Source organism: Marmota monax, unplaced genomic scaffold, assembly GCF_021218885.2.
Source record: "Marmota monax isolate L192 unplaced genomic scaffold, Marmota_monax_Labrador192_F-V1.1 WCK01_AAM20220418_F8-fsc00020, whole genome shotgun sequence".
Taxonomy (NCBI): Eukaryota; Metazoa; Chordata; class Mammalia; order Rodentia; family Sciuridae; genus Marmota; species Marmota monax.
In genome coordinates this window covers 21255924-21280302 of record NW_026692912.1, presented here as the reverse complement: position 1 = coordinate 21280302, position 24379 = coordinate 21255924, and the positions used below count along the sequence as shown (strand labels likewise).

At 50.5% G+C, this 24379-nt stretch overlaps 1 protein-coding gene across 6 annotated transcripts in view; it reads left to right on the top strand.

The window, feature by feature from the left end:
- The window catches only part of Kyat1 (kynurenine aminotransferase 1), a 31207-nt gene that overhangs the window by 857 nt on the left and 5971 nt on the right, over nt 1–24379 (top strand). Inside the window, exons 2-4 of one of the 6 annotated variants that reach the window (XM_046451562.2) lie at nt 18067–18137; nt 19841–19991; nt 22405–22463. The exons of 1 other annotated variant lie outside the window; for it this stretch is intronic. In XM_046451562.2, coding sequence (XP_046307518.1) covers nt 19944–19991; nt 22405–22463 — 107 coding nt within the window. In that variant the 5' untranslated portion in view covers nt 18067–18137; nt 19841–19943. Of the gene's footprint in view, nt 1–1738; nt 1758–18066; nt 18138–19840; nt 19992–21585; nt 21695–22404; nt 22464–24379 lie in introns of those variants that run through there. 4 more of the 6 variants (XM_046451564.1, XM_046451563.2, XM_046451566.1 and 1 more) reach the window with 4 other exon arrangements.

The window sequence follows — 24379 nt, the reverse complement described above, 5'->3', positions numbered from 1 at the left end:
TGTGTGTAACAGAAAGGCCAAGAAAGTGTTAAGGCCACCACAGGGGTTCAGGAGGCTGAACTAAGAGCAAAGGCAGAGAGCAGATATGAATTCATTGTTGTTGGTTCAGAGTGCAGAGCTGTCAAGGCACAGCAACTTATTCTAGACCAAGGTCCAGAAGGAGGCAGTTTCACAGTGTCAGCTTGATATGCCAGCTTAGAGTGGGATATGCATGGTCATTATGTGCAAGAGAAACTGCACACTGCTGATGGAGTTTTTGATGATTGTTTCTGTAACAGTTTTCCTGGGCAAGGCTAGTAACAAGTGACCAGGTGACAGGGTCAGGGTGCTGCCATGTCCAGTCCTGGGGAGCTCCTTCTTTTACTGGTCTGAAATGAGGGGTTTGCATCTGGTAAGGTTGATGCGCTCCAATGTTTGCTGTTCCTGTTATGATTTGGGATATCCACATGTCCAGGTACTCCTTAATTCAGATGGATATGTTGGCATGTATAAGTTATTTATCAATTTGTGCCTATAGTGGTGCCAGACAGATGGTACTTGTTTGCTTGTAGAAACAAGTTGTGGAGTCATTCCACCCGAGCCCTTAAATTCAGAATGGAGTAGCTCATGGCAAACTACTGCTTTACAAAGTGTAGTAACAAAGGTTTAAGCACAGCCTGAAAACTACTGTTTACCACATTGTGGAGTGACTTGGTGCGGAGCACAGCCTGCTGTCCACAGAAGGAACAGGAAGAACATCATTGAGCAGGACTGTGATTTGTGTTCTAGGTGATCTGTGGATGTGATTGTGAGTGTCTGCCAGGTGTGTGCATCAGTTGTCTGATGAGATGTACAAGTTGTTGACTAGTTTCTCACCCAGGAGCCCTGGTTGCATCCCACCTTGTGTGCATGTGGTTGTGAGATGTCCAAGTTGTTAACTGGTTGCTTCACACAGAACAGGGTCCTGGGTACCTCCGCAAGGGGGAAGCACTTACTACCTTTTGCACAAATTGATTATCCAAACTGAAGTGCTGAGGTCCCCTGTGGAGCCAAGGCCTTGTTTCAGCTCTCCTGCTGGGAGGTCTTGTTTTCCCCTTTTAATACAGGAGGAAAGGGCCCCAGGGAGGGAAGGGAATTTAGCAACCTCAGCCAGGAAGCAGAGAGGCTGGGTTGGAGCACAGGAAGATTTTACAGTAGTGCCGGTCTGTGATCCCTCTTGTCCTGCTCCCTACTGGGAAGCTGCTTTGCTGTCATCATGTGGGGCTGGCTCAGGACAGGCATCCAGTAGCTTCTTATTGCCAGAACAAGCGAAGCGGATGGAGAACAGGCCTGTAATTCCAGCAACTGGGACAGCTGAAGCAGGAGGATTGAAAGTTCAAGGCCAGCTTACGCAACTTAGCAAGACACGGGTCTTAAAATAAAAATTAAAAAACCCCACAAAAACAATGAAAAGGGCCGAGGCCATAGCTTAATGATAGAACACCCCTGGGTTCAACCCCCAGTACTGGGGAAAATGAAAAAAAAAAAAAGAAGAAGAAGAAGAAAGAAAGAAAAAGAAGGTTGCCTAAAGGGAACTCCCAGAGCAGGTCATTGTCCTCTTCCCCAAGAGAGGCTGTGGGCCCCTCAGTGTGTCCCTCAGTACCCTGGGGTCATCAGCACTGAAGTGTTGGAACCTACTGCGCACCTGTCAAGCTGCCAGAGGCTGAAGGTCAGGTGAGAGCAGGGTGCATGCTCAGTTTCTATCCTGTGAGTCTACAAGGGCAACCTGGCAGCTCATGGTGCGTAGAGGTCCTTGGGTTCACAGAGGAGGGGGCTGCACCTAGCTACCCTAGCTAAAGTCAGAGAAGGCTCCCAAGGGAGGTGACTTAATTTGCAACAGAAAGTGTTTGGAATGTCTGGGAGGGGTACCGAGGAGGCTGGAGACACAGGAGCTCACAGGGCTCATCCCCTGCCCTGCCTCAGGGTTACCAAGGGGCTGTCAGAAACTGGCAGGAGGCAGGTCAGAGGATGCCATCTGGCTCCTGCGTGACTCATCTTTTTCCTTGGAACAGTGATTTCCCACCCTCAATCTCCCAAACCTCCCAAGGGCTGGCTCCTGACTTTCTAATCCAGGTGGGGCGACAGAGGACACAGGACAGCTAAAGGCACTAAGGAAGTTCTTCACCCTGCTTCCCCCACCCCCATCTCTGCCAGTCCCCAGAGCAGCCGTCCTTGCTGACGCAAATCAAGGTGTCCAGTCTCAGGATTGGAGGTTCCTCTGTCCTGACTGTCTCCAGCTGCCCGGGTTCTCAGATGGCACGTGTGCCAGGACACCTAGATGGCCAGGAGCAGGCTGGACCCCTGCTTCTGCAGCCATCAGGCTAAATTACTCCAGCTGTAGCAGGACAGGGGGTCCCTGCCATACCTGTCCTAATAGACCTGGGCCACATTCCACTCCTGGAGGGCACTGCCAGCTCCCTGAAAAATCTCCAAGGGCACATCCCTCTGCCTCATTCCTGCAGAGCTGGGAGCTTTGAACTTCCAGCTGGGGACCTCCTGTGCTTTTCTGGGACTCTGGGTAAGTCCTTTCCCTGCTCTGAGCCTCATTTCTCCCCCTAGAAAACGGATGGACCCTTCTCAAAGATTCCCGCCAGGCTCCATCATGTATGAACCTGCCCATGGGAGTGAGATTTTGATTTTGGATCAAAGGGAATAAAGGGTGGGAGGCCTGCTGTTTGTCTCACTGGAGTCCCCGCCAGTCCCCTGTGGGCTAGGAACCTGCAGTCTGAGCCTCAGAATCTATTTCTCTGTGCTCCAATTCCCAAGTCAAGGGAACCAGGCCTGTCACTGTACTGCTCAGATGCCCCCAGGCTGTCCTTTCCTTAGGGGTGAACAATTGACTCAACAGGTTTTTACCAAACATTTGTCTTTGGGAACTCTTATTGATCCAAAAAAAGAAAACAAGAAAAAATCTGGATTTACTATCTCATAAGAGACTTTCTTGTGTCATTAAACAAATGTTCTTAGAAAGGTTATAGGCTTAATTTTTTGTTGTTTTGTTTTGGTACTGGGGATTGAACCCAGAGGCATTTTACCACTGAGTTATACCCCACTATTTTAAGACAAAGTCCCACTAAGTTGCTCAGGGCCTCCCTAAGTTGCTGAGGCTGGCTTCAAACTTGCAATCCTCCTGCCTCAGCCTCCTGAGTCACTGGAATTGCAGGTGTGCACCACCGAACCCAGCTGAGCTTTTTATTTTATTTTTTTTCTTTCCCTCATTTAGTGCTAGGGATTGCGCGTGCGAGGTAGGCTCTCTACCTCAGAACTATAATCCCAGGCCTGGTTACTGCATTGTCATCCCAGGGCTAGTTCATAGTGAGCTGGGGCCATTTTTTCCCACACTAAAGCTTCAGTCCTGGAATAGACCTGTCCTGCCCCCTTCTATAGAGGCACTGCGTTGTCTCAGCGACTGGGAGTCACCTGGCATCCTTCAGTGCCTCAGATAGCGGCCTGTGAAAAGCCGCCTCACCCAAACACCAGGTTGCGCTGTAGAGGAGTCCAGAACCAAGGTCCTACTTGTCCTCCTTGATGTAGGTGGTGGGAGGCCAGCCTGTCTGTCCTGCAGAGTGGAAGCTGGACAAGGGATGGCCCTGTCCCTGAGGGGCTGGTGGTCTCCTGTAAGAAGGGGAGCTAATAGTGGTGGCTGCGCTCACCTCCTTAGAAAGGGGTCTGGGGTGAGAGTTTGGACTTTAGAAAGAAATGAAGAGCAGCATGGGCCCAGCTCGGTGCTCTGGGCTGAGTGAGGTTTTTTTTGTTCTGCTCCGGAACAAAATAGGGACAATAAAACCTTCTTTATAGGTTGGGGCGCTATAGCTGCACCCAGTCCCGCTGCTCACCTTGTTATGGGACAATTAAGTAGAGAAAAGGCGTTTTAGCAGGGAAGGTAAACTTTACTCAGAAAGCAGGCTCAGCTGGGCATAGTGGCTCTCGCCTGTGATCCCAGTGACTCCAGAGGCTGAGGCAGGAGAAGCGTGAGTTCGAAGCCAGCCTCAGCCACTTAGCAAGGCCCTAAGCAACTCAGGGAGACCCTGTCTCTAGATAAAACATAAAAAAGGGCTGGGTGTGGCTCAGTGGTTAAGCGCCCCTGGGTTCAATCCCTGGTACCAAGGGAGGAAAAAAGCAGGCTCAGCCAGAGGATGAAGGACCCTTGCCCAAAGTCTGTCTTTCCAGAAACCTCTTTAGGGGTGGTTAGTATAGGCTTTGATGGGTGTCCCAGCTGGTAGGTGTCTTTCACTGCAGGTGACCTAGATGATGAGCATCTGACCCGACTGGTCACAAGATCTTGTCACACACAGTTGCTGGCATATTACACAATGGACAGGCCAGAGGGGATGGTGGCCCCAGGCCCTTTTGCTGATCTCTAGACTTTCAGTAATGAAAGAAGATGTCCTTTGTGCTTGGCCTCAGTGAGGACCAGGGCACATAGCTCAGGACTCAGGCAGGTACCAGGTGCTCCCTGAATTCAGAGGAGGGCCTGGGTGGACACAGAGGCCTCAGAGAAGAGGTGGAGCTGTGCAGGCCCTGCTGGGGGCAGGGACTACAGGGCAGCCAGGCAGGGGGCAGGACTTGAGCCCAGGAGGGCCAGGTGGCTCCCAAAGCGGAGGATCTGTACATTCAGAAAAGGAGGCTGTAGAGACTGCGGGTCTGCCTGAGGCCGCTTCACAGGCCGGGCTGGGATGGCCTGCACTTTACCCTGTGTCAACGCGCTGACCTCACCTGGACATCAGGCCCTGCGGGGGCAGGGTGTACATGTCACCACCCAGTTCGGGGGCACTGAACATTCCAGATACCCTGGAGTCACCCACCTGCCTCTGTCCGGGCTGGTGCGTTAGCTGCCCAGGCTGATGGAGGTGTGTCCCACGGGGGAGGGCGCTGGCCCCTGGCCGACAGAGGCCTGGGAAGCTGTGTTGGAAGGCGTCCTGAAGGTCACCCGGGACAACTCTGGCCCACTGCCCTGCGTGACTGGGCCTCGAGACCCTGGCTGCCTCCTTTGCAGCACTTCTCCCACTGATTTATTTTTGACTAATACCCATAACAGTCATGACGTTTGTGGGACACGGAGTATTGGCCAGGAAGCATGATAAGTGCTTTTTGTGTGTCAACTCATCATGTCTCACTCCAGTCCTGTGAGGCAGGTGCTGTCATTATTCTCACTTCAGAATTGATTCTCAGAAAGGTCTAGTAATTGGCCAGAAGTCACACAGCACATAAATGCCTTCTCTCCAAGGTCTGTGATTCAGAGCCCCCTCACTTGTTATTAGCAGCTTCATTAAGTTACATTTTATATACCATAAAGTCCTCTTGTTTTAAGCATACAATTCCATGATTTTTAGTAAATTTACAGAGTTGTGCCATTATTGCCGCAAAGCAATTATACCGACAGGTCCCAGATCCCCAGGTCTGTGTGGGCTCTCATTCTTTCTTCCACCCCAGCATCAGGCAGCTCGGAATCCCGTGGTACTGGGGATTGAACCCAGGGGTGCCTTGCCACCGAGCCACATCCCCAGCCTTCTTATTTAATTATGAGACAGGGTCTCACTAAGTTTCCCAGGCTGGCCACGAACTTGTGATCCTCCTGCCTCAGCCTCCCGAACAGCTGGAATTACAGGCAGGCGCCACTGCACCCAGCCTGGTGGTGTCTGCTGAGATATCCTTGTGCACAAACCTATAAGCACAATCAAGCAGTCCTCCTCACTTTGTACAAGTCTGATGCAGATGAGCTTTGGGGACCAGGGTTTAGTTAAACAACCCAGTCCCTCAAGGTCACGGTTGCCATGTCAGCAGCCATGTCATATTAACTAAGAGTAACCAAGAAACACCAACTTTGCAGCTAGTTCTCATCCCTGATCAGAAGGGAAATGATGGCTCAGTGCAGGTCGATCAGTCACCCACCAAGTCCCCTCCTGCAGAGTCAGTTGAGTGCTGGCCACTTCATGGACAGGCAGCAAAGCATGCCTTGTCTCACCTCCTGCCACCTGGTGACGAAACCCTGTGACAGCCCACAGAAAGGGATTGTCCAAGGAGGGAACAGGCCCAAAAAGGCAGAAGGGTGGCCAGGCCAAGAAACGTGGTCAGCGTGGAACCAGCCTGCCTTTTCCAGATAACCTGAATATGTTCTCTGGCAGAATGCCAAGAGCAGCACACTCCTTTTTGCAGCTGCATGATAGTGTGCAATGGGGACAACTGTACGGTGATACTGAGCCATACTCAGGGACACTGGGATCATCTGATGGTCCAGGTGTGTGGCTATGTGTGTAGGTAGAATATTCCCGTAAGATCCATTTCCAGGGGAGGAGGCACTGCATTGCGTTAAAGAGTAATGTATGTTATTACTTTGCCTTCCAAAACTGATACCAATGAGCACTTGAACCCGATTTTTTTTTTCTTTATTGTGGTGCTGGGGATTGAACCCAGGGCCTTCTGCATGGGAGGCAACACTCTACCAACTGAGCTATATCCCCAGCCCCTTGAACCCATGTTTTCAAATCATGTATTATGGCTTTCCAGTGCCTTATAACACCAATTGGGTGGGTTTCAAACTCATTCTTCACTTATCTGAGGCAAAACAATAGTTTCATTTTAGTTTACATTTAATTAATTATGAGTAACCTCAAGCAAGTTTTTGGTGGGTCTGGACCTGGAACACATACTAGGCAAGTGTTCTACCCCTGAGTTATATGCCCAGCTGCAAAGTTCTCTTTGTTGTGGGTTAATTTCCCATAAATATATATAGGGAAATTATACACACACACACACACACACACACACACACACACTAGAAATTAGGGATGCTTACCTCTAACCTAGGTCCTTTTTATTTTTCACTTTAAGACAGGGTCTCACAAAGTTGCTGAGGCCGGCCTTAATCTTGCAATCCTCCTGCCTTAGCTTCTAAGATGCTGGGATCACAGATGTACAACACCACACCCACCTCCAATTCTATCTTTCGACTACTTTTGCTTTTCTATTGAAACGTGGGCCTTTTGTTAGATTTGTAGGAATCCTTTGTTTTAGTTGTAGGTGAACACAGTACCTTTATCTTATTTATTTACATGTGGTGCTGAGGAAGAGCAGGGCCTCACACATGCTCTAGCAACCAGCCCTAGCCCCAGCCCAGAATCCTTTGTCTGTTAAGGCTCATCTGTACTGACTTGGCCGGGTTGCTTTTGGTTTCCTTCATTAGATCATGCACTCCTTAAACAATAGGAGAATTCACACTTTTACACATGGTGGTGGCTGCGGGAGTAGCACATGACCAGTCCAGTCTTTGCTGAGGTACTAAGGTGTGTGCCCCGTGTGGCTGGCCCCCGTCAGGTGTGGAGCAGTAGGGTAGAGTCTGTGACAACTCACTCTGAGTGACAGGAGACATTCCTTCTCTCATTCAGTGAGTTTATTGACCAGTTACTCTGTGCCAGGTGGAAGACCCAGCCTGCTAGGAACAGAAAAATACCCAGCCTGGGACTCAGGTGAGCTGGCCCCAGTAGCAACCTGGTGGGTCATTCCCCCTTCCCCAGTTATCAGTATCCTCACCCATAAAACGTGCCTGACCAGACTGCATTCCCCCATTTTCCACGGAGCATCCATCAGTCTCTGCATCTTTGGTGCCCTCAGAATGAGGAGCAGCCACCATGTCACTGCTCCAAGTCTCCCATGCTCCACAGTGGCAGTAAGTACAGGCTTTGAAGTCAGAGTTCTGAGTTCAAATCCTGGCTCTTGTCATCTTTGGCTTTGGGTGTGTGACTCAGCTTCTGGATGGAATCTTTTTCCTGGGGTTAAAAGTGATGCACCCAGCCAGGTTCCATGGTGCATGTCTGTAATCCCAGCCACTTGGGAAGCTGAGGCAGGAGGACCTCAAGGTTGAGACCAGCCTTGGCAACTTAGTAAGACCCTGTCTCAAAATAAAAAAAAAAATAGAAAGGGCTGGGGATGTGGCTTAGTGGCAAAGTGCCCCTGGAAGGAAGGAAGGAAGGAAGGAAGGGAGAGAGGGAGAGAGGGAACAGGCTGAAAACAGGCTGGTGGATGGGGAAAGGGACATTATTGTTTAATGGGCACAGAGTTGCAGTTTTACAGGATGAAACAGGCTCGGGAAGGAGAATGGCAGTGATGGTTCCCAACAATGTGAGAGTTTAATATCGTCAACCGTCCACTTAGAAATGGTGAAAATTTTCATATGACCTGCATCTTACCAGAATTTTTAAAATTTGAAAAAAAAAAAAAAATTGAAAGGGCTGGGACCTGTAAGGCGCTCAGAGTAAATAGAAGGCCATCGTCTTTACCCTTAGGTCCTCGGCGTTGGAGGACTGACTAGGGGAGCCCTGGGAAGAGGGGAGGCTTGGGGAGTAGGAGGTGGACGTCGCCTGGGAAAGGCTGTCTCAGAGCAAGTAGGAGGAGGCCCTGGCCACAGCCCCTGGTGCCCAGGAGTGAATTCCGAGGCAGGTCCCCAGTCACTGGAGAACTGTGGACTAGGAAGCCAGCAGCCCTGCGTCCCCCACTGAGCCTGTACAAGCGCCCACGCTGCGCCGGGCCTCCTCTGTAGAGTGAGACGACAGTCCCTAAAGGGCACCCAGGTTGACCTGTGCCCAAACTCAGAGCCCCGGGACCACCTAGCCCGGTCAGGACCAGGCGACTCCGCGCGCCCCCTGCTGGCCGCTTCAGGAACAACAAGTCTCCGAGCCGCCCAAGGGCACCTCCCAGACACCTGGGCGAGGGAGGGGCGAGGGAGGGGCGAGGGAGGGGCGCGGTGTGGCCTTGGCTCAGACCCTCATGACCCCCTCCCTTTAAGGTTCCTAGAAACTGCCCCCACTACACTCACATGTTCACAGACACAACAGATGTGCACAGAGAGATGCTCACGTGTAGACACTCATATTTGCACACGAAGTCCCAACCACACACAGATTTACCTGTGTTCAATGCCAGATTACCACTCTCACGGGCCTTAGTCACTGTTGCCTTCGGAGGTCCCTTTCTCTGTAAAAAGAATGCAAGAGTTATGTTTGACATCCATGTTTCTAGAAAGAAGCATCCAGACTGAATTCATTATCCCACATTAATTATTATCTTTTCTTACATTTTAAAAAAATTAAAATTAAGACATTTTTATGGTCCTCTCAAAGTATCATGGCCTTTCAGATCTATGCCTTTTTTGCCTTTTTTTTTTTCAGTACTGGGGACTGAACCCAAGGATTTGTCTGTCCATGCTAGGCAAGCTCTACCACTGAGCTACACCCCAAGTCCCCAGTTCTAAATAGCCCTTTTGTAACTGATGGAGAAGTTGACCAGTCAAGGTGCAGTGTGAATTCACATACCTTGAGCCCCCTGTACCCTGTTATATTGATTTAACGAGTATTCATATAAAGTACCCACTGAGCTCGGGGATCTAGCATGCACAAGGCCCTGGCTTCCATCCCCAGAACTTCAATAAAAAAAGAAGCACCCACCCTATAAGTAGCGTCCATCATCTACTGGGCGTCTCTGTGAGTCCACGAGTAGGTAAAGTGCTTTCCTTGAACTATTTGTATTTATTTGATAGATAAGGAAACTGACTTTAAAAGGCAAACTGACAGTTGGTCCCCCTAGAACACACAGTAGTCACAATACCTACCTCCACTGTCTCTGGACTCAGACCTGGCCTCAGGCCTCTCATCCTTTAGCTGAGTGTTCTGAGGCTGAAGCACCCAACACCCACTCTCCCCTGATATGACATAGGGAATGTCCCTCCTGGAACGATAACAATCTGTGTTGCTCCAGAGCACAGGTGGTCAGCCCCAGGCATCCTGCAGGGTTCTCACAGGAACCAAGTCAACAGGATGAGCTCCACAGTGACCTCAGTTCCTGAGTCCACCTGCTCCCGTCTGCCCCCAGCCCCTGCACCTGCCATTCTTTTGACCTAGTACATCTTTTCTCTTCCTTTGGGACTCAGCCCTCTAGTGACCTGGCACTAATGTCCTGGGGCTGTCCTAACAAAGTAGCAGCTTTCTAAAGTGGGTAGCTTTAAACAACTAAAATTTATTCCCCAGTGGTACTGGAGGTTATGAGCCCAAAGTCAAGGGATCAACGGGCGTCCTTTCTGTGCGGTTCCGGCGGAGGATCTCTCCCACACCCCTCCCTGAGCTTCTGGCTTCCTCAGCAATCCCTGGCGTCCCTGGCTAGTAGATGCATCTTTCACTTCGGCCGTCTTCCGGTGCCATTTTCCTGTGTGCCTGTGTCTCTCCTGCCCATCTTATAAGGACACCAGGTGGATTAAGATCCACCCTAAACCAATTTGACCTTGTCTTGAATTGATTCATCCACAAAGATCCCATTTCCAAGTAAGATCTTGTTGCATCACCCAACTGAACCCGTCAGGGTCATCCAAGACACAGACACAGAAAGTACCTTTTCTTTGGTGGGAGTGACGGCTCCTCAGCCGCAGCTCCCACAGGGGGCCAGGCAGGCAAGAAAGAGCGAGGAGCCGCCCTGAGCCCTCTTGTGGGGGAGAAGCCATTCAATGAGGCCAGGGGTCAGGCTTCAGCCGGTTGAGTCTAGCTTCAGGATGTCCCCTGTCAGCAGATTGACGGACATCTAGGGAGGCCACGCCCATCTCATGTGCTGTGTGGGATCACGGGCAGAGCCAGCGAAAAGGCACTTATGTCACCCGCCCAAACAGAGAGGCAGCGTGGGTCCAGCCCACCCTGTGCACTCAGCGCCCCTGGTTCACACACAGCTGGGGCTGGCTTGCCACACCCCCACACTCGTGGCTCAGGGCTGAGGGCGCTGGGTTCCATGTGGCAGCTCCCAACAAGGTCCCATTCTTAGGTACTGAGGATTAGGACTTCACTGTTGCCTCTGGGGCAGAGGGCTGGAGCCGTCACACACGCCCGCCCTGGTCAGGAAGTACTTGCTGGGTGAGTGGAGAAACACTGAGGGGCATTTCCAGCTCCCCTGTGTGGCAAGGTCTTGCTGGACCAGGTCCCTGCTGTAATCTCAGCACGATGCCAGGGCCTGGCCAGAGGAGATGCTTGGGAGAAGTTGATGACAGAGAACGGAGACCCACCTTTGGATGGGTGGCTCCTCTTAAGTACTTGAAAATGCTCTGAAAGGCAGAAATGGCTGCCCATGGAAGGGACTGGCAAGTTGCTAAAGTCTTGCCAGTTTTTTTTATGTGTTGTGTTGGGAATGGAACCAAGGCCTCGTGCATGCCAAGATGCTAGGCCAGCCCTCTACCCCGAGCTACAGCCCAGCCCTGAACTTATTTCTTTATGGTCTCCTTATGGAACCTTCTAGTGTGGGTGTGGGCAAGCCTGAGCACTTTCATACCAAAATATCCATTTTTGGCTGGGTACAGTGGTGCTCACCTGGGATCCCAGCCACTTAGGAGGCTGAGGCAGGTGGATTGCAAGTTTGAGGCCAGCCTGGGCAACTTAACCATCCTAACAAGTAAAAATCTGAACCGACTGAAGAACCAGCATACCCCTCTTAGATCCATCAGAGAACTGAGGTCACAGGACAAATTGCTGCCCTAGAATTGGAGAGAAAGACAGGCAAATAGATGCACAGAAACCCAATTTCCTGGAGTAGAAACTCCCAGAACCTGGACCTGGGAGCGGGCCCTGAGCTGAAATGGATGGATTTCTAGGGGCTCAGTGTGCGCAAGTCTAAGACTTAAAAGTTTAAAGGGAAGCAGCATCGTGAGCCCTGCCTCCCAGAGCCCTGCCGTTCCCCACCGTGAACACTGGAGGGAAATCTCCTACTTCTGGCAGGGGGAGAAGTAACAATTTTGACATAAGCCCGAGTATTCTCTACCCCCGAGCTACACCCCCAGCCCTTCTGATTTTCTTGACAAGACCTGCCCTCCTGAGAAGCTAGACCAGGCGCTGCAAACAATCACGACTGATATGCTAAGGGCTCCAGGGGAAAAAGGAAAAGAAAGACAATGTGCAGGAACAGACAAGTAGAGGAATGGGAAGATCCAACAGAAATGCTCAGGTTCAAAAAACAAAATGAATAGGAATAATGTAGGAATAATTTACTTACCTCAGTAGCCTGGGTGCAGCTGAGGAAAGACCCTCTCAGCTTGAGGATATGACAGCAGAAATATTGAAAATGGAAAAGCAAAGAGAAAAATCACTGGGGATAAAAAAGAAAACAGAATAGAATATTCAAGAACTGGGAGACAAGTAGGAAAGGTGTAACATGCATATAAGGGGAATGCCAGAGGAGAAGGAAAAGAGGAGCAGAAGCAATACTTGCAGCAATGATGACTGAGACGTTTTCCCAAGTTAACATCAGACACCAAGATCTAGGAACCTCTCAGAACACTAGGCAGGAAAAATGCAAACAATACAAACAACAATAAGTGTTGGTGAGGATGTGGGGAAAAGGCACACTCATACACTGTTGGTGGGACGGCAAGTTGGTGCAGCCAATCTGAAAGCAGTGTGGAGATTCCTTGGAAACCTGGGAATGGAACCACTATTTGACCCAGCTATCCCACTCCTCGGTTTATACCCAAAGGACTTAAAAACAGCATACTATAGGGACACAGCCACATCAATGTTTATAGCAGCACAATTCACAATAGCTAAACTGTGGAACCAAACTAGATGCCCTTCAGTGGATAACTGGATAAAGAAACTGTGGTATACATATACATACACAATGGAATATTACTCAGCAATAAAAGGGAATAAAATTATGGCATTTGCAGGTAAATGGATGGAGTGGGAGAATATGATGCTAACTGAAGTTAGCCAATCCCAAAAAAACAAATGCCAAATGTTTTCTCTGATATAAGAGGGTTGGTTGATTCATAGTGGGATAGGGAGGGGGAGCATGGGAGGATTAGATTAACTTAGATAGGGCAGAGGGGAGGGCAAGGAAAGAAGGGGGCAAGGAGTGTCAAAAAGATGTTGGAGTGAGATGGACATCATTACCTTAAGAACTTGTATGAAGTCATGAATGGTGTGAATATACTTTGCGTACAGCCAGAGATATGAAAAACTGTGCTGTATATTTGTAATATGAATTCCAATGCATCTTACTGTCATATATAACAAATTGGGATAAATAAATAAATTTTTAAAAATGCAAACAAAACATAACCAAATCTTGGCATATCATATTGAAAGCTCAGAAAATTGAAGATTTGAAGAAAAAAAATTTTTTGAGGGGTTGGAGATATAGCTTAGTGGTAGGACACTTACCTAACCTTCACGAGACCTTGGGATCAGTCCCCAGCACCACAAAAAAGAAGGGAGGAGGGCAGACAGGATGCCTTAGAATTACATGCATCCTCTCCTAGAAACCATGCAGGCTAGAAGCAAATGAATCCATAGCTTATATTGGGTATTTAAACTATTTCAGGAGAGAAAAGGAGACATTATGGTCTATTTGGTATAAAGAGGGTGTTGAGGACTGAGGGTGTAACTCAGTGGCAGAGTGCATGCCATATGCAAGGCCCTGGGTTCAATTCCCCCAAATAAGTAAATAAACAGGGCATCGACTCTCACGGGATCACAAATCACTGTCCCAGGGGATGAGCGTGTGAGAGGAAGAATAGGATCTGAGAGGCCGGAGTGTTGGGATCATTCCGCCAAGGTTTACTGAGCACTGCTACATGCCAGGCTGCTGCCGGGGACTGTAGTCAGTAGGACAGACCAATTCCGGTCTTCTGGCCCCTTGTGTTCGAGCAAAGGACACGAGCACTGAAGAAACACACAGAGAAATAGACGGCATAATGGCTACAGAGAAAGAGAGAACAGCAAAGGAGCTGCAGATGAGGGCACTATTTCATGCAGGGGGCTCAGGGCAGGCTTTCTGATGAGGAAGGGAACTTGGCAGACACACAGGAGAAGAGCACTCCAGGGAGAGGGGACAGCAATGGCAGAAGAGGCCCTGAGGTGGCACATTCGTTAAGAGGCGTGGCCAGTATTATGGCTTGGATATGGAACGTCTCCCAGGGGCTCGTGTCTTGAAGGCTTGGTCCCCAGTGCAGCAGCGTCCAGAGTCGGGCCTTCAGGAAGGTGATTGGATCTTGAGGGCTCTGACCTCATCAATGGATTGATCCGCTGACAAATCCAGAATTTGTTTGCTTTATTGGGGGATGGGTGGAAACTGCAGGAGGTGGGACCTAGTTGAAGGGAGTGGGTCCTGGGGGGGTTATATCTTGTCCCCAGCACACCCCACCCTCTCTGCTTCCTGGCTGCCATGATCTGGTGGCTTTCCTTCCCCTCGCCCTTCTGCCAGCAAGGCCCATAGCGACAGAGCCAAGTTACCCCAGGCTGAAACCTTTGAAACTGGGAGCCAAATTAAGTCTTTCCTCCTTGAAGTTGTTATTCTCAGGTGTTTTGTCACAGCAATGGAAGCTAGCACAACCAAACAGCAGAGATCTGAAATAAAAACAGCTTCAGCAAGATAGAAGTTTATTTCTTGCTTGTGAGAAAGGTGGCTCTAATCACAAAATCTTGATTTTACAACTTGTTGCCACCTAACGACCTGTTGCTGCGTTGCAAACATCCTGAACCCTGTGCTTCTCAACTCTGCAGCTTGGCCAGCTCATTGCTGCTGCACGTAGCGTCAGCAGGGGTGCCTTGACCGGGGTGGAGAGTCCACTTCCAAGACAGCTCCCGGTCTTGGGCAACTTGGAGCTTTCTGTTAGCCAGGAAGGGACTTGGCCTGGGCCTGGTTTCCTCTCCACGTAGGCCTTCCTCAGGCCCTTTGGACTTTCTCAAGCATGATGGCCAGGTTCCAGGAGTGAATGTGCCAAGAGAGCAGGGCAGACGTGAGAGGCATTGTTTCGCACAGGCCTTGGATGCCACACCTGTTACAGCTGGCCCACTCTAGACCAGGGCAGTCACAGAGCTGCCCCCAGTGTCATGGGAGGGGGAACAAGATGCCACCTCTCCATGGAGGAGTTTCAGAGTCACACTAGTAGAACTCACAGAATGGATTGTACCATTGCTTCTGTTCTTTGGAAAGATACGTCTAGCTGAAGCCTAGGCCCGTCGAGGTCTCCCACCTCTCCAGACTCTTGCCCAAATTCACGAGGTCCAAACGCCTCCCTGTAGCGACTCATTCCATCCAGCATGGAGAGAAGGGCAGGGGGGCTCTCACCAAATGCCACTGGTGATTCAGCTCTACTGCCAGAGCATGGCACAGGCTCCGTCATGTCTGCTATGACATGAGGGGTCTGTCGCCCCGGAACAGGGTGGGCACACTACCGCTCACAGCCAGATCCACTGCCACCTGCCTGGCCCTCTACAGAAGGGCTTGCTGATGGCTGTAGAGCAATGGATATTGGGGAACAGCGTGCCTGGACAGCAGCAACAAAGTGGGACGGCCACAGGAAGTGAGGTGGGACCCATGGCCCCCCATGAGATCTCATCCAGCTCTGTGGATTGGTTTGGTTTTTGTTGTTGTTTTTGTCTTGTTTTTGCAATGCTGGGGATGGAACCTGGATCCCCCATCCCAGGGCTCTGAATTTTATTCTTCGTTCAAGAGGTCAGGAGGAGAAAAGCCGCCTGGCACCCACAGTTAGGACTGTGCTTTCCTGTTGAACATGAGCAGTTGCCCAGAACATCAGCATCAGACAAGGCCACCCCATGGCCATGCCGAGTAATCCCATCCAAACACGGACAACCATGAACGCTGTCAAAGCACACAGTTCCAAACACCCAGGCTTATGTAAGTGACAGCTGCTTCTACCAATCACAGCTGCAGCCTCCCTACAGCCAGCCATTCCTATAAATAAAATACGTTGAGGTGCCCAACCTTAAATTATCCCTGTCATTCAGAGAAAACCCTGGGTTTTCTCCTCCCTCAAGCATTCAACTGAAGTTCAAATTTTATAAGTTCCAACACCCTCTGGGCAATAAAAAGGGTGGAGCCTGTGTTGCTTTTACCCTCACAGCAGCTTGTTCAGACACAGTGGTGCTCTTTGGAGTGGCTTTTGGCTGCAGGCCTCAATAGGGCACATCAGTTAAACCTCAACTGGCTGTTAATGGAGCCAACTGTTTAAACGAGATCCATTTGATGTCTCCCCCTCCCACCCCCCTTTCTCCCCCCTCCTTCCCCCTCTCTCCCCCTCCCTCCCCCTCTCTCCCCCTCCCTCCCCCTCTCTCCCCCCTCCTTCCCCCTCCCTCCCCCTCTCCCCCCTCCTTCCCCCTCCCTCCCCCTCCATCCCCCCTCCTTCCCCCCTCCCATAACCTCAGTCCAGAGATGAACCATGCTTCCTCCATCACCAGGTTCCCGGGCTCCTTCCACATTGTGGCTCTGCCTTCCTCCTCATGGATATGTAGCATTTCCAACAGATACAAAGGGAGAGAATATAATGGCTCCCAAACCTCAATTCATGGCTCATCTCACTTTGCTATACCCCAGCTATTTTCCCAGTTCTTCCATCTGGGTAGTTTTAAAGCAAGTCCTGGATATATCTTAAAACCTTTATGTCCAGGGGCTGGGGCTGTAGCTTAGTGGCAGAGCACTTGCCTAGCATGTGTAAGGCACTGGGTTCAATCCTCAGCATCATATAAAAATAAATAAATAAAATAAAGGTATCATGTCCATCTACTAAAAAATATATATATTGTTTAGACCATTCGCCCTTGGCCATCAACTTAGCCCTCAACTGCTTACTCTCCTCCAAGCTCAAGGGGTGGGATTGAAACCAGCCTGCTAGTGCTGCTGTGGTCTTTCTGGTGAGCAGCCCCTCTTCTGAAGCTACCCAGGGGCTGCCAGCCATTGGTCAACTCAGTAGCACACAAAAAGATACTATTGCTTTGAAGAGTCCTAGGAGGGAGACCAAATGTATATTTCACAGGGTCACAGAATGTTACTGTCTCAGTTCAAACATTGAGTCCAGTGACCCAGACACAGTTCATTTTTTAGAATAAAGTATAGGAGTCAGGTGTGGTGGTGCACACCTGTAATCCCAGCAGCTTAGGAGGCTGAGGCAGGAGGATCACAAGTTCAAAGCCAGCTTCAGCAATTTAGTGAGGCCCTTAGCAACTTAGTGAGACCCTGTCTCAAGACAATAAAAAGGGCTGGGAAAGCTTCCAGGTGGCAGTGTGGCCCAGCCTCTTCACAGATGACCTGAGCCAGTCTGGCAAACCTGGTTGTGCCCTTGCTGTTGATGTGCTATGTCTACAGGAAAGGGGACCAATCCACCATTCCTGGTAGACCTGACCTCCTCCCCGACTGCCTGCTGCCTGAATTCTCCTCCAGCCTCCAGGGTGGTCCCCCCACCTGTTAGTTGCTATTAATGGTTCTGTCTTTCCGTCCTCCCGCACCCCCCTACCCCACCTATCCCTTACACATTGAAATTGGTGAGCAAGGTGAGAGCCAGCTCTGGGAGGACATTACAGAACCCCCTGTTCTGACTGACATTCACCGTGGTCTTGCAGGACACCTTGGCAACGTGTACATTGCTTTTTTTTTTTTTTAAATTGCACAGTCAGTACTATAAAATTTGTTTTGAGTTTTATAACTTTGTGGCATTTTAGGTAAGATTGTATTTGTACTTTGTTGTTTAGAATGATTAAAATGTATTGAATAAACCTAGGATTAGAATGCTAAAAAAAAAAGGAGGGAGCTGGGGACATGGCTCAGTGGCAGAGCATTTGCCTGGCATGTGTGACGCACTGGGTTTGATACTCAGCACCACATAAAAATGAAGCAAATAAAATAAAGACATTCTGCCCATCTACAACTATAATTTTTTTTTAAAAGGTTGCACTTTGATTCAGCATCCCCAAAATAAAGCCAAGGAGCTTTTGAGGGACTGGAGCCCATGCGTGTGCTCCCCTGAGTATTTGTGAAACGGGGCCACAGCACTGCAACTGCGCATCCTGGGCCCTCGCCTGCGCCCGCCGCGCCTGCAGCCGCTGAGCAGCGGTGCCTCCTGACAGGCCCCCTCCACCCATCCTGCCATGAAGCAGCTGGGCAGCGGCAAGCTTGGCCTTTTAAAACTCCACCCTTCTCCTCTGTGCTCAGAACCCAGGCCCTGGACGCTGCAGTGCCTTTCAAACCCGGCGAACGCCTTCCTTTGGCCTGACTGTAGTTTCCTTCCAGGTTTGTTCTCAGTTGAGCCCGCAGCACTCTCGAGGTCACTCTCCCGCCACCCTCCTCACATCACCGCACAGGTGAGAGTTGATTCCCGCATTGTCAGTTCTATCCGTTCATTTATGCACCTGTCCTCCAGCTAGGCGCGTCCTTTCTTGCTTCCTGTGGCTTTTCTGTTAACTCTTATTTAATCTATAGTGACTTTTATTCCCCTTAGCTTTTTTTTTTCTTTTAAGAAACGATATTGGGCATGGGAACTTTTGACTCAGTGATGGTAGAAATGAAATCTCGTCAAACACAGGCACAAACACACAGGCAGGGCTTTAGTTGGGCCTTTGCCAAAGCCGGTAACTGGGACTTCAGCTAGGGGGAGACAACCCTGACCGAGGGACCAGGCTGCTCTCCAGACACAGGGAGAACAGGCTTTCATTGGCTTGCGAGAGTGATAGAGTTTTGGTAATTTCCAGATCCAAAAGATGTTTCTTCTTGCATGAAATTTGGACCACCAGGCGGTCACAGTTGACATTTCCTAGTGTAGCTGGCGCCATCCTCCTGTGCAAATGTCCTGGCCTTGTGGCTCTACCTGGGCCTTACAATGGAGCCGAAGGACTTGGGCTGCTTGGGCTACTGTAGCTGCTGAGAAAGCACGAGAAAACACACACCAGTGCCAGCCCGCAACCCACATGCCCACATGGCCACGTGCAGGGCCCAGTAGAATCAATCCCAAAGGTTAAGGCAGCAAAGTGACAGATGTAACATGAAGACAGAGATGCCATTCCAGTCACCCACCACACATCGGCAGGCCCAGGAGTCAAAGCAGCCTTCAAGTCCCTGAAAAGTAACCTGGCAACTGTTGTCACGACCCGCATGTCAGAGTGTGATCCTCAACCAGCTGTGAGGAATCTAATCTGTATTGCGCAGCTCAGTGATCTCCTAAGTCAGTGATTTTTAAGTTGTATCAAAAGAAGTGAAGCTGTTGGGCGAGGTGGCACACACCTATGATCCCAGCAGCTCAGCTGAGGCAGGAGAATTGCAAATTTGAGGCCAGCCTCAGCAACTTAGCAAGGCCCTAAGCAACTTAGCGAGGCTCTGTCCATATTTTTTTTTTAAAAGACGGGGGGTGGGGGGAGAGAGAGAGAGAATTATTTTTAATATTTATTTTTCAGTTTTCGGTGGACACAACATCTCTATTTTATTTTATGTGGTGCTGAGGATCGAACCCAGCGCCCCGCACATGCCAGGCGAGAGCGTTATCGCTTGAGCCACATCCCCAGCCCCATGTCCATATTAAAATATAAAAAAGGTCTGGGAATGTGGCTCAGTGGTTAAGCGCCCCCGGATTAAATCCCTGGTACCAAAAAAAACAAAAGTGAAGCCAGAGGGTTTGTCTGGATTGTTCCCTGGTGAGGGCTTCATCTTTGCAAGTGTTCGCTTCGGTAGTGTTATTAGGGTCTCATGGTGGGTCTGGGGAACAAAGCCCAGGGGTGGAGAGGCACTAGATTGTGCCACAAAGGGTAATCACTTATTGCATCCAGGGGCTTATTCCACTGTCCCCTCCTCTGTCTCACTATCATGCTCCCCAACGGTCTCACCTTCTATCAGTGCTCCTCACTGGGTCACTTCTGCACTGAAGCTGATTTGAACTTTTAAAGATCACTCTGGTTTCTGATATGTGTGTGACTGTGTGTGCGGGAGGGTTGTCGAGAGGACCGTGTGGTATATATAATCCTGCAGCAGAGTGCTCTGGCACGTGTCTGGCACAGTGACATGCTGTTGTTGTTAGACTGTGTGTAGGACCCAAGTGCTGAGCTTCTGGCCTGGCGTGCTCTTCCTCTCTCCTCTGCCCCTGGAGGAGAAGTCAGCAGTGCCCCGTGGCCCTGGGAGGCATGTTCAGGAAGGCCGGAGCCTCGCTCACCCGGTGCTTGCACCACTCTGTAAGTGTCCTCTCCCAGCACCTGCCCCTGCATGGCCCCGGCTCCTGGGATCTGGCGAGGTCCTGGCTTCAAGGTTGTGCGTGAGCCTGCTCCCTCAGGAAGCCTTCCCTGACTGCAGCCTGGCTGTCAGCCCTGGCTGGCTCCTGCTACCCTGCTCTAGACCTCGTAGCTGTGCATCTGGGTGGTCAGCTTGGGTGCTGCTGCTGCCTCCCGATCATCCCAGTGCCCAGCCCAGTACCTGATACACAGTAGGTGCTCCATAAATGTTGATTGAATGACTGTCATGTGTAAAGCATAAGAACAGGCATTCGTTTATCCTAGTACTGAGTGCCACACTTGAAGGTCCCTCCCTTGAGCACGCCACGTTTCTGGAATCTCCATGATTTCCACCTCCTTCCTAAACCCACTGAACTCCCCTCACCTCTGTTCCTCTCCCTGCCAGTCTGAGCCCTGTGCCCCTACTCCTCCCCCACCAGCCCTGCCTAGTGCCCTCACTCCAAGGTCTGTCTCCCAACATTCCTCCTCCCCACTGCCCCTGACTCGCCTCTCTTTACCCTTTTTATAGAACACATCCCCAGTTCAAAAGTAACTCCACATGTCACTGAACCCAAGATGCTGTCAATTGGAAGATGTGCTGGGACTTTATGAACTTGCCAGGGAAAATGCTCCCTAAAATGACATTAGCGATTGTAAGGTCACAGCCACAGTCAGAGATGTTGCAGAGTGACAAAATATGTTTATCAGAATCCAATAATGTGCCCACCATCAGGATAACTGAGAAACAGAGAAATACACCCATGAACCAGAATCATTCATCATCCCACTCCTTGAGAGAGGCTTGGTGAACATTTTGATAAATTTCCTTCCAGAAAATTTCTCCTATTTATATATGGTCACAGAAAAACATGTCTGTGGATAGAAAGATTTATTAAGGTTTTTTTCATCCTGCAAAAGACCATAGACCTTTCTACACACTGTATTATAGACTATTTTATTGATATCAGTGTATATCAGTAAACATTTTTCTAAAATGTGTGTCTCCCATATTTTTCCCACATTTTTAAAAAATTTTTTATTTATATTTTAGTTTTCGGCAGACACAACATCTTTGTTTGTATGTGGCGCTGAGGATCGAACCTGGGCTGCACACATGCCAGACGAGCGCGCTACCGCTTGAGCCACATCCCCATCCCCTTTCCCACATTTTTTAATCACTAAAGCTAAAGGTTATTGTGGAAAATAATAGTTATTCATCAGACAATGAAATATATCTGGTAAACTGACCAAAGACAGTCACCAGCACCATCTTGGCTGCAGCCGGTGGTTCCTGGTGTGCGTCTCCCTCGTGGCGAATGATTCTGAGGTGCGCTGAGTGCTAGGCCTGACGATGGTGTCAGGGACTCAGCCAAGGGACAGTGTGACCCACTGGGGAGGGGCCAGGCACTGCACAGCTGGTCCAGGGCCCCTGCGGGAGGCCCAGGTGCCTCCGCTGCTGGTGCAGCCACCCTGACAGATCTTGGCCGGCTTCTCTGACCTCCAGCCGGTCCCTGAGCCTCTGGGCCTCGCATCTTCATCTGGCAGGTGGGGATTATCAGGCGGTTCCAGAGGGATGGGCGCTGTGGGGACTGAAGGCATCTGGGCCCACAGCAGCGGTCACTATTGGCCCTGGCAGGCGGCTCCCAACCCACCAGCCACCTGGGACGGTGAGCCCCCAGGACAGGAGCTCCCTGCCCCGCAGCCCCACTCCTGTTGACTGGGGGGAGGAGGAGGCCAGGAGGAGCCGCTTCCCCTCAAGGCGGGCTGGGCAGGGTGGGTATCAGCCTGGGACAGTCTCTGACACCTGTGGCACAGCGGGGGGCCGGCCTGAAAGGATTCAGGGAGAACAGTGTGATCTGGATGAGGACCCTGAGGCCCTCCCAGGTCTGAGTGAGTTAGAACATGGCCTGGGGTCAAACAGGGCAGCCAGGTGTGACCCTGAACACATCACTCCCCCCACCCCCTCTGTTGGCTCATCTGTGAAATGGGCCCAGGCAGGTCCTTCTGGGAATTAGCTGGAAGAGCTCAGCAAAACCCCTGTGATGCTGCTGTCCTCCCAACCTCCCGCCCTCCTCAGCCTCGGCCCCTCCTGGGTCAAACTAACCTGGCTGCATGAGGCCTCTGCCTTGGGACCTGGGAGAGCCAGGGCTCCATGGGTGGCCCAGGCAGCCTCTGCAGACTGGGAACCTGGGGCTGGGGGAGGGCAGAGAAGCCTTCCCAGAAGGTAGGAGGGACAGAAGGGAGAAGGTGGAGCTGCCTGGCCACCTGGGAGCCCAGGTCCTCCAGAAAGGAGGACACGGCTGTGGCCAGAAAGATCTCTCCACAACGACTGCACCTGGAAGATTGTGATGCTGACCCTCACTTGCTCTGTCCCCAGCTCACCATGTCCAAACGACTCCCTGCTCGAAGGCTGGATGGATTGGAATACAACCCCTGGTGAGCTGGAGGGCCTGGGAAGCTTGTGGGGGTTCCCTTGGGCATGGGTTGGCCATCCCTGGTCACAGTGACTCAGGGGTACCCAGTACAGGTGGCAGCTACCACCAACAGAGGAGGCTTAGTCTCGAATCTCAGCTTCGCCCTGCTGGGCCATGGGCTGGGACAGGGCACATACCTGCTCTGAGCTTAGCTCCCCGGCTCCCAAGTGAAGAAAATAGACCTCCCTGGGCGGAGAAGGCAGCTGTGTATAATAGCAATAGTCACTGACCCAGGCACGGGCAAAGGGCTTTCCTGGGGTCACAGCAGAGTGTCTGCATCAGTGGCCTCCACATGCCCACAGAGTCAACCAAGTGCAAATCAAAAGTAATTTTCAAAATTATATTTGTACCAACCATGTAGAGACTTTATCCTTGCCATTGCTCCAACAATACAGGATGCCAGCCTCCCCTGGTGTTAGGGGTTGGTAATGTGGAGATGATTTAAAGTACCCAGGGGGCTGGAAGTCAAGCTCAGTGGTGGAGTCCTTGCCTAACATGCTTGAGACCCTGGGTTCCATGCCCAGCACTGCAAACAAACAAATAATAAATATATAAAATAAAAAACAAAGTATCTGGGAGGGGCTGGGTGTGTGGGTCCGGGTGTAGCACCTGCCTAGCACGTTTGAGGTCCTGCCCTGAAAAAGTGCACGGGAAGACACACCTAGGTTCTGTGCAGATACGGTGCCATTTTATTTAAGGGACTTGAGCTTCTGCTGATTTTGGTATCCTGGGAGCAAGGAGGTCCTGAAGCTAGTCCTCCACCGGGTACCTGAGGCCACCTTTCACTCTTCCGCACTTGCCATGGAGTCAGATCATCTAAGGGAGGATGATCCAGAGCTTTTCACTAGCCTTTTCCAAGGCTTTTTTCTCTTTCTTCTTCTTCCTTTGTTCTGTTTGTTTTTTGTGGTGCTGGGGATTGAACCAGGGCTTTGTGCATGCGAGGCAAGCACTCTGCCAGCTGAGCTCTGTCCCCAGCCGCTCTTCCTTTGTTCTGTGTGTATGTAAGTGTGTGAGTGTGTGTGTGTGATGCTGGGGATTGCACCTGGGGTCTCACACATGCTAGGCAAGTGCTCTACCACCGAGCTATATCCCAAGCCCAATTTCCTTTTCTTCTTTAACTTCTTCTGAATATGAAGGCTCCATGTTCCTATTGCTACCAGTGATATAATGAATGCAGTCAAAAGATATGTAAGGATTACGGGGGGCCACACTAGCAGTCCCTGCAACAGGGGAAACTGAGGCAGGAGAATCTCAAGTTCAAGACCAACTATGGCAATTTAGCAAGGACTTTCCCAAAACCCTTGAGTTGTAGCTCAGTGGTAAAGTACCCCTGGGTTCAGTACTCAATATAAAAAAAAAAATTGACCCCATCTCTTAAAACACACGCCACAAACACCATTGAATAACACTTGTGCTGTTGATGCTCAAAGAAAAACAATTTTTTTTCACAAAAATTGGAACCAAGCTAGGTGAGAGGTGTACACCTGTAATCCCAGTGGCTCTGGAGGCTGAGGCAGGAGGATTGGGAGTTCAAAGCCAGTCTTATCCATTAAATAGGCCTTAAGCAGCTCAGTGAGACCAGTCTCTAAATAAAATACAAAGAAAGGGATGGAGATGTGGCTCAGTGGTGAGTGTTCCCTGGGTTCATTCCCTGGTACCAGAAAAAAAAAAAAAAAACTGGAACCAGTTTTTCTTCCAGACTTTCATGTATAGTATTTTGTTTTTACAAAGGTCTTGAACCCCCTCTTCCCCTTGGATGCCCCATGGCATTGGGAACAGGATCTGAACCCAGAGCCCTGCCTTGCTGGCTGCCATCTAGGCTGGTCCTGCAGAGACCTGATCCTCGGGCTGCCCCCTCAGCCTCTTGTGAGTGGTCTG